At 46.7% G+C, this 10,554-nt stretch overlaps 1 protein-coding gene across 1 annotated transcript; it reads right to left on the reverse strand.

Annotated features, from left to right (window-relative positions):
* Positions 1–5,883: 5,883 nt before the first annotated feature.
* LOC138359860 (uncharacterized) lies at positions 5,884–9,414 on the reverse strand. The gene has a single exon (XM_069319592.1). It carries the CDS (start codon positions 9,412–9,414, stop codon positions 5,884–5,886), a length of 3,531 nt encoding a protein of 1,176 aa, XP_069175693.1.
* Positions 9,415–10,554: the final 1,140 nt, after the last annotated feature.

Below are 10,554 nucleotides of genomic sequence, written 5' to 3' on the forward strand. Positions count from 1 at the left end.
GGTAGAACGACAGACTCGCTTCTTGCAGATCGAAGTTCATAAACAAATGACATCGAAATAAGGAATGAGTTAGGGAACAGTGATCACAAGGAAATAAAGAATAAGTTAGGGAACTAACAGGGAAATACACATTTATGTGTTTGGAAACACATTAATTTGTGTTTACCTGTTAGTTAATTTAAGTCTAAAATATTATTTTCCTGCATTATAGATATATGAGAACTCTTTTTTCTAATGTTACAAAGTACAGTATGGACTGCAAAAATATACTTTATTGCCTAATAAGCAATTACCTATGAGAGAGAGAAATGAGAGAAATTAAGCTATGAGAGAAATTAAAATACTAGAATATAAGAATTAAGGAAACTGCAAAGGGCCTAATGACCCACTATAAATAGGCTACTCCTATTTATATCCTCATTATTTATATATGTCTAATTTATAACTCATTCATATATATTTGTCTAACCTACGCTTGAAACACTCAACGGATCCCACCTCTATTATGTCATCCAGTAATTTGCTCTAAATATCCACAACCTTTACCAAACCAATATATACCCAAGTGCAGACGAGTAGTCACAATAACGTGGTTGAAATATGTTGACCAAACCACACACTAGAAAGTGAAGGAACGACGACGTTTCGGTCCGTCTTGGACCATTCTCAAGTTGATTGTGAAATTGTTGATTGTGAGAACACAATCGACTTGAGAATGGTCCAGGACGGACCGAAACGTTGTTGTCCCTTCAATTTCTAGTGTGGAGTTTGGTCAACAAATTTACACAAGTCTTTCCAGAATGTAAACTAATCCCGGTAGAAACCACACAATTGTGTCTTCAGCAGAAGCAGCAAGGATGCAGGTGTTGACCAAACCACACACTAGAAAGTGTAGTGACGACGTTTCAGTCCGTCCTGGACCATTCTCAAGGATGAAGGTCCTCGTTCTATTGGTCCTGGTGGCTGTCAGCTTCGCCTTCACACGACGTCTGGGCATGCAGAATGCTGTATTGTTCTCACACCCAGCAGACCCCGAGCCCCTTATGTCGTTGTAGCGAGCAGACCCAGAGTTCTACAAATCATTGCAACGTTTCACAGAACTCATCATATTGTTGCAGATCCCAGAAATCCTCAAGGCGACGAAACGCGCAATCGAAGAGTTATTAAAGTCTGAACCATTTGTCTCTGAAATCATTCACCTGGAAAGGAAAGTCTTGTGGGACATTGTCCTAGATGCGAGGTCAGTGCCTCCCCTCTGGGGCATCAGTCCCCAGACATGTTGGACTCCGAGTCCCACAAATCGTTGCAACATATCGTTGCAGATACCAGAAGGCGACGAAACGCGCAACCAGAGAGTTATTAGAGTCTAATCCATTTATCTATGAAATCATTTGCCTTGGAAGGAAAGTCTTGTGGGACATTATCTTCTATGTGAGGTTGGGGCATCACTCCCCAAAGCTGAACTCAGCTACACGATAATGGACTCTTTGAATCCTAATGGACATAACAAGGGGAATATTAATAGAGTCTTAAAAGTATCAACACAAGATAGAACACGAAACAATGGGTATAAATTGGATAAGTTTAGATTTAGGAAAGACTTGGGTAAATACTGGTTCGGTAATAGGGTTATTGATTTGTGGAACCCATTACCGCGTAACATGGTGGAGGTGGGGTCCATTAAATGTTTCAAGCGAGGGTTGGACATTTATATGAGTGGGATTGGGTGGTTATAAATCGGAGCTGCCTCGTATGGGCCAATAGGCCTTCTACCGTTACCTTTGTTCTTATGTTCTAAGTATTCAGATGGACAACAGCATAAAACAAAGGAGATATTAGCAAAGTGTTAAATATATTGTGACGGGAAAGTGTACAAGTGTAGGTGTTCGGTATTCCTCCTAATGGCTGTTGTCAATGCCTATCACATTTTAGAAAAAAAAAAGATCGACTGCTTGGCTGTCGTCTGTGGTAAAGTAAGGAAAGACACGCAAAACACATAGTATGAACAATGAAACTTTAATTAACTTTTAAAAATTATGAATATGACAATTCCTTGGCTATGTATAGTGCAAACAAACAAGTAAAAAAATATATAAAAAATTACGAACAAGGGTGACATTACTCTACAACTAAAATAAAGACAAAAGAATGAATAAACAGGTGCTGAAAATATAGTGCTAGCTGAGAACCTCCACCAATAAACAGAGCGTATATCAGTTGGTTGTTCACAGCTTGAGAGCACAAGGATATGTGCTCTCAAGCTCAGGATATGTGCTAACTTCAATGACTGGTTCAGGCCCAGACATCGACTTGGTAGAGGGCGCTAAGGTGCAGGTGTGCAGTCGGCGGGTCACCAATCAGAAGCAGGCAGGCTGGAATGGTAGTTTGCTGGTTGACGATGGTGGTGAGCAGGCATGGAGGGAGTGAGGAGTGGGGGGAGTTGAGGGTACGTTTGCCTCCTGGTCAAAACGTTTTGTGCTACTGGTAGACGTATCTTTAAGGTAGCATCTTAGTGTTGTATATATATATAAGTAACTTTACATAGGGAAGAGCAGGCTCAATCTCTCTTGAAAGAGATTACCGTCACAACTCTCCCCTGAAGCCTACTCTAACGGGTCAAGTTACTTCTTCTGATGGTGGAGTGGTATGTGTAGCTGCCTCTACCTCAGACTCTGAAGAGGGCGTCTGCTTACGATGTTGTCAGAACCCTTGATGTAGAAGATCTCCAGGTTGAAATTCTGCAGATACAAAGCCCATCGTAGAAGTCGTTGATTAGTGAATTGGGCTTGCTGCAAGAAGCATAGGAGATTGTCGTCCGAGTAGATGGTGGTACACCGAGCACCTTGTAGGTACGATGCAAAGTGCTGTAAGTTCAGGACGATGGGGAGAAGTTCCTTTTCGATAGTGCTGTAGTTCTTCTGGTGAGGTTTTAACTTTTAGCTGTAGTAGCTAACAGGTAGAACCTCCTAGCCTCGTTGTTGCATCAGGACGCCCCCGATGCCGGTACCACTGGCGTCGACATGGAGGATGAAAGGCTTCGTGATACCTGGCGAAGCGAGAATGGGATTAGAACAGAGCAGAGATTTAAGTTGTTCAAAAGCAGTGCTTTGCTGAATGGTCCAATGATACCGTTGCTTGGAGCTGGTTAAAGTGATCAATTGTGTCGCGACCGTACTAAAATTCTTCACAAACCTACGGTAGTAGGAGGCAAGACCAAGGAAGCGCAGGAGCTGCTTCCTGGTGGTAGACTGTGGGTAATGCTGGATGGCTTTAGTGCGTATGTTTAACGGAGCTAGGCTGCCACTCACCATCACATGACCAAGATAACGCACTTTACCAAAGGTGGACTTGCCCAAGTTGATGGCGAGGCCGGCTGTCAGGAGCTTGGTGAACAATCGTTGCAGCTGGAGCAGATGTTCGTTCCAGGTGTTAGTTGCCACAACGATATCATCCAAGTAGGCGTAGGTGTGATCTAAGCCATGGATGACGCAGTTGACAGCTCGCTGGAAGGTGGCCGGGGCATTACATAGTCCATATGGAAGGCGTTCATATCTGTAAAGGCCAAAAGGAGTGGTGAAGGCAGATATTTCCTTAGCTCGCTCCGTCAAACACACTTGGTAGTATCCCTTGAATAACTAGTTTGGATAAATACCGAGCATTACCAATGGCGTCAAGGATGTCATCTATTCTAGGTAATGGGTAAGCATCCTTGACAGTCACAAGATTCAATATCCTGTAGTCGATACACAGCCTCACTTTACCGTGCGGTTTCGGCACCAAGATATAGGGTGAGACCCAAGGGGACTCACAAGGGGTGGCCAGCCCATGATCCAGAAGGTATTGTACTTCAGCACGCATAACTTCCTTTTTGCTCGGGCTGATTCGGTAGAAAGGTTGACGAATCAGCCGGGTGTCCGGGAGTAGCTGGATGTCGTGCTGAAACTCATTACACTTCTGTGGATCATCGCTGAACAACTTCTGATGTTCCTTGAAGATTCTGATGAGAGGAGCACTATTACTGTCCTGCAAATAGGTATGAAGATCAGTTAGGATTTCTGAGTTGGAAGGCACTGACTCGGTGTTAGTGCTTTCGGGAGGAGAAGCAGGGGAAGGTCTCACTGTGGAGGTATGGACCTTTTAATGTGGATAATGATACCAACACAGTGGGGGGGGGGGGGGGGGGAGTACCTTGATACTGCTTCAGGAGGTTGACGTGGCACAATTGGGTCTTCCGCCGCCTATCTAGAGTCTCAAGAACGTAGTTGTGGTTGTTTCTGCACTCCTTGATGCGGTAGGGTCCTGAAAACTTATTTTGCAATGGAGAACCTGGGATAGGAAAATATGCCAACACGAAGTCTCCTGGTTTAAATTTCCTTATTTTGCTGCATTGGTCAAAATGGGTCTCCATCCTCTCCTGATCTTTCAATTGATTGTCATTAGCAACTTTACGTACTCTCTCTAGAATGTGCTTTAAGTTTGGAAGAAACTGGGGCACATTCTGAGGGTCACTGTAGGTGGCATTACGCAGAGAGTCTTTAAAAGCTTTGAGAGGAGTACGGCACTTACGTCCGTAGAGCATCTCATAAGGAGATACTCTTAGAGACTCATTAGGGGGACTTCTGAAAATGCACATGATGAGGTCAAGTTGTTTATCCCAGTCCTTCAATGTTTCATTGCAAAATTTCTTTAAGAGTGCTTTAATGGTCTGATGACTACGTTCAAGAGAACCCTGTGAAGCAGGATGATAGGGCTTGGACAATACCTGTGTGATGTTGAACTCTTGCAGTGTCTTCTTGAAGAATGTTACGGCCCTCTCGGGACGCAACGGGGTTCTTACTCTGATGTAGTTAGAGGAAGATATATTTCCGGCCCCAAGCCAGTAGAGGCTATCAAGGGATGCGATCCGTGACGCAAGTAACTTAAAGGGAGTAGGGAAAGAAAGGTAAGAACTTAATATAATATAATTTTCACCATCACCATTTAAATATATAGAAATAAAACGTACACAAGGGGGAGGGGTATTAACACTTTACAAAGGGGATCACCACTGTAGTCTTCTGCTGGAGACTATGGATCCTTGAAGCTAGGTGCTGAGTCCGCGGTGCTTTCTTCGTGGCCTCAAGACGTGTCCTCTGAGAACGCCGAGTCTACCCTGGCCACAGGTCAGCCACAACACAGGTCCACTGGGGGCACCGTCGTGGAGGCCGTCAACCACACGTCCAGCAGGTCTGCTGGCAGGTACCGAGCCACCAAGGCTGGTACGGCCACTCCACGAACGATAAAAGGGGTACGCCCTAGACAGGAGTCTCGTGTGATATCACCAATCACCCTCCTGTCCTCAATACCCCAGTGGATTATCGTCTCCAACCGTCGGTCCCGGGTAAATCCTTTAACTGCCACTCCAATGGCAGGCTAACACACCACAGTGTTCTTCCGGGGGGACGACGTCACAAAAGCTGCAGCAAACTTCACTGTATGGAGACTGGCTGCCTCGGGTAGACTGACTCCACTTCCATCACAGTGGTCCCAGGTCGGCTCTGTAAGCAGACACGTCATCAATAACAGGGACACTAAAACACCATACTTACAGGCTCAGACACAAACGCCGGACATATCCACTCCATAGATGGCGTTGTAGTCTGAGCACCACCTCACCAGAGGTCAGCGGCGGCGGTGTTGGGCGCTGAACGGGGCTGGAAACTGGCCCTCGTAGCTAGTACACGTCGTCGGTTTGGAGGGGGTTTCGGGAGCTGACCCACAGATGGCGCGGCCGTCACTGTTTAGAGATTGGACGCTGGATCAGGGTCCGTAACACCTCCCCACCAAAAGAATTTGGTTTGGGTTCCTATAAAAAGAGAAGACAAACCAAATTAGTACGTGGATTTAGATGCGAGATAATGCATCAGCTACCACGTTGTCCACCCCTTTGATGTGTTCAATCTGGAGGGGATATTGCTGCAAATGTAGACTCCATCTGGTGAGCCTGAGGTTCTTTTGCTTAAATTGAGCCAGGAACTTCAGAGGGTTATGGTCGGTCCGTACTAATATAGGATGGCCATTGCTTGTTAAATATACCTCGAAGTGCTGGACGGAATTAATTAAGGCCAACGTTTCCTTTTCTATGACCGAGTAATTCAGCTGGCTGGGGGTGAACTTCTTAGAATGATAGGCCACCGGATGTTCCACCCCCTTCTCGTCCGTCTGGGATAAAACGGAGCCCAGGCCATAGTCAGAGGCGTCGACCGTCAGGATGAATCTATCCTCAAAGCTCGGGGACCTGAGGATTGGAGCAGAGATCAGAATTGCTTTGAGACTCTCTAATGCCTTCTGGCAATTCTCATTCCATATTAACTTTACCCCTTTCTTCAGCAGATTGGTCAAGGGGGCGGCGATGGAGGAAAAATTAGGGACAAACTTACGATAAAACCCAGCCATACCAAGGAAACGCAAGATGTCCTTCCTGGTAGCTGGCGTAGGATACTGGACTATTGCCTCGATCTTGCTGGCCTTCGGCGCAATCCATCCTCCTCCAACCTTATGACCTAGGAAGATGACAGAGGTTCTGGCAAACTCAGATTTATGCAGGTTGACCACCAATCCTGACTGGAGCATGGCCTTGAAGAAATCCTCTATGTGACGCAGATGATCCTGCCAATCTACATCATATATTAATACATCATCGATGTAGACTAAGGTATTTTCCACGTCACGCAACACCGTACCCATCAGTCTCTGGAAAGTGGAGGCTGCGTTTTTCATCCCGAATGGCATCACCTGACATTCAAACAGCCCGTCGGGAGTCACAAATGCTGATATGGGTTTGGCTTTTTCCGTGAGGGGAACTTGCCAATAGCCTTTGAACAGGTCAAATTTTGTCAGGTACCGGGCTCTACCTATGGCATCCAGACATTCCTCTACTCTGGGGAGAGGGTAGGTATCTGCTACAGTGACCTTATTCACCTGGCGATAATCAATACAAAGACGGTATTTCTTACCAGGTTTGGGCACTAGTAGTATCGGGGATGACCATGGGCTCGAGCTCGGGGCTATCAGATGGTGTTTCAGCATGTAATCTTCCTCCTCTTTCACCACCCGTTTCTTCAGTGGGTTGAGACGGTACGGGTGTTGCTTTATAGGCCGGACGCCTTCCTCCAGCTCGACATCATGCCTCATGACAGAGGTTAACCCTGGAACATCGTCGAAGATAGGCTTGTATTGCCGGATCATCCGCAGCAATGATGATTGATGTCCTTCGGCTACGTGTGTCAACTTTGCCTGCAAGTTTAACAGAATGTCTGAGTTAGTCAACACCTCCTCTTCCTCCTCAATGTCGTCATTAGTGGTCACTAAGGTTACGGGGAGTGTATCCCGCCCCTCGTATCTCTTGATCATATTAACATGAACCAGAGTCTCTTTCTTACGACGGTCTGGAGTACTCAGAAGGTAATTGAGGTTAGTAACCTTCTTTACAACCGGGTAGGGACCTACGAATCTGGCGCTCAAACTTCCAGTTATTGTAGGAGTACATACCAAAACCAGATCTCCTACTTGGAACTCCCTTTGCTTGGTCCTCCTATCATACCTGCTCTTGATCGTTCTTTGTGTACTTTCTAAGGTCCTAGTAGCCATCTCCCAGGCTGAGAACAGCCGTCCTTTATTTGTAGACAACCAGTCCACAATATCCTCGTTGGTTTCTGCGTTCAGCCAATGGTCTCGTGCCACCTCTAAGGGACCTCTTACTGAGTGACCAAAGATCATCTCGAATGGAGAGATTCCTATGGATTCATTGGGTACTGATCTTACCGCAAATAGGAGGTAGGGCAGTTCTTCAACCCACTTACTCTGCCTGTCGTAGCAAAACTTCCGAAGCATGCCCTTCAACGTCTGGTGAAAACGTTCCAAAGCTCCTTGAGACTCGGGATGGTAGGCACTAGAGGTAACCTGTCGAATTCCCAGGTCGGCGATCTGTTGGCGAAACAAATGGGACATGAAATTAGACCCCTGGTCCGTCTGAATGGTCTTGGGAAGACCGTATCGCGAGATGAACCAGAGCAGTTGTTTCACCAAAACCTTAGCTGTGATGGTTTTAAGGGGGATCGCTTCTGGGTACCTACTAACCCGATCTAGTATTGTTAGCAAATACTTCACCCCTGAGGTAGCAGGTGGAAGAGGGCCTACTATATCCAAGATGAGGTGTTCGAAGGGCTCACCTATTGATGGAATGGGGTATAAAGGGGCTTTGGGGACAGGCTGGTTTGCTTTTCCGGCCACTTGGCAGGCATGGCAGGTCTTGCAGAAATGACGTACTTCCTCCTTCATATGCGGCCAGTAGAAACCTTTGGCTAGGCGGTGGAAAGTCTTAGAGATCCCACCATGTCCAGCAAATCTATTAGCATGGGCTGTTTCTAACAGCTTAGATCTGAACACGGCTGGGACGACTATCTGATCACCTACCGCCCTTGACTGGGGGTATTTCGGAGGATGCCGGCGACACAGTACACCACTTGACCACACATATAGATCCCCTCCTTTCGTAGGAGAGTCTACGGTGTCGGCCAACTTCCGTACCTGAGGGTCCTTCTGTTCCTCTATCAGCTGGGCTCGAGTCCAGCGTTCGGGAACCGGCATCTGGACTGGTGGGACAGGTGTATGGCTACTTGTAACCTGCGGGATAGGAGGAGAGTCAAACAAAGTGTTTAGATCTAGTGGTGCATGGAGGTGCGCCTGAGACCTGGTTTGCACTGCTGCGATGGGACTGGTCTCTTCACGTCCTGGAACATCCACTACCAGGGGACAGTTGGGTAACAATCCTAGGGCTAAGTCATTGGCTAATATTACGTCAATTCCCTCTATGGGAAGACTATTCACCACGGCCAACCGACACTCACCTTTGAAGTGCTGAGAGTCTAGATGTACTTGTACCAATGGGGCAACGTACAAGGTTGAAGGGAATCCACCCAGGATTACCTTCTGCATCTCATCCGCCGATATACCTTCGGGTAATGACGTTTCCAGAATTAGAGACTGGGCCGCTCCACTGTCTCCAAGTATTACCACAGGCGTACTTGCAAGGCCACTGGCTACATATCCTTGGGAGGTATATGGGGCGAACAATCCTTTCCTCTTCTCTTGGGTGGATGTCGGTGGTACTATACTGTTCATCAGCATGACTTCCCTACGGGGATTATTACCTGAACTGCTACGACACTTCGCAGCAATATGTCCTCTCTTACCGCAGGTCCAACACAATACATCCCTCTTCGGACTAAACCTCCGAGGACTATCCGAGGTTGACTTGGCGGTACTACGAGGGGCAGTTCTATCTTCCGGTTTATGTTTGGCTGGATACCTTGAATAGGTCTTCGGGACGTACCTAGCAGATGGCCTATGAGTCAGGATATACTCTTCCGCCATGGTGGCTGCCGCACTCAAGGTCTCTACCTGCTGTTCCTCTAGGTACGTCTTCAGGTCTCCAGACAAACAATCCTTGAAGTCCTCGAGCAGAATCAGCTGCTCGAGGTCTTCCTTGGTCTCCACCTTCCGAGAGGCACACCATTCTTGAAAAAGTCGCTCCTTGATGGTGGCGAATTCGGTGAAAGTGTGCTCTGAGGTCTTCTTCAGGTTTCTGAACTTTTGCCTATATGCCTCAGGTACCAATTGGTACGCCATGAGCACCACTTTCTTCACCATATCGTAATCGCCGGAGTCGTCAAGGGATAACGTAGAGTAGGCGATTTGGGCCTTCCCAGTCAAGACTGACTGTATCATGATGGCCCAATTCTCCCTTGGCCACTCCAAAGAGGCAGCGACTTTCTCGAAGGCTGCGAAGAACTTCGAAACTTCTCTCGTTGAATTTGGGGACCATTTTGATATTCCTTACCGGATCGAAACCGCTTACTCCAGTTTGTCTCTGTCCAGCGCCTAGTCGTAATACTTCTAGTTCATGTTGTCTCTGTCTGTCTTTTTCTTCTCTTTCTCGTTCTTCTCTCTCTCGTCTCTCTTCTCTTTCTCGTGCTTCTCTCTCTCGTTTCTCTTCTCTTTCTCGCTCTTCTCTTCTTTCTTCTCTTTCTAATTCTAAACGCCTCATCGCCAATTCTTTTTCTTTCATCTCCATTTCTTTATTTTTCATCTCCACTTCTTTATCTTTTAATTCTCGTTCTACTTCTAACTTCTTCCACTCTATCTCGCGATTGATCTCTAGGGCACGCATTTTGACTGTTAGGAAGCTGATATTAAGCTCACCTGCATCACTGTCAATGTCACTGCCCTTATCTTCCTTTTCTGTGGAAGCTATTTCCTCACCTTCCCTTGTACTAGGAGTCTCGCCTTCCTGTTTCTCTTCTGCCTTCAGGTGCCGGTGAACCTTGGACAAGATCTCCACACGGGAATCACTGGCACGGATCTTGATCTCCAGGTAGGCGCTCACTAGTACAAGTTCCGGTTTGCTCAGATACTTTAATCTGGCAAGACAGTCCACTCTGTTCAGAAAAGCCTGAACATCGTCCAGATCATCGATGGTAGCTTTGTCTGCCATTGTCACAGATGGAACACTTT

This window comes from Procambarus clarkii, chromosome 8 (assembly GCF_040958095.1).
Source record: "Procambarus clarkii isolate CNS0578487 chromosome 8, FALCON_Pclarkii_2.0, whole genome shotgun sequence".
NCBI classification, from domain to species: Eukaryota; Metazoa; Arthropoda; class Malacostraca; order Decapoda; family Cambaridae; genus Procambarus; species Procambarus clarkii.

What these genes read in the sequence shown, in the direction of transcription:
- LOC138359860 (XM_069319592.1), bottom strand. Translation starts at nt 9,414, where the DNA reads ATGGCGGAAGAGTATATCCTGACTCATAGGCCATCTGCTAGGTACGTC.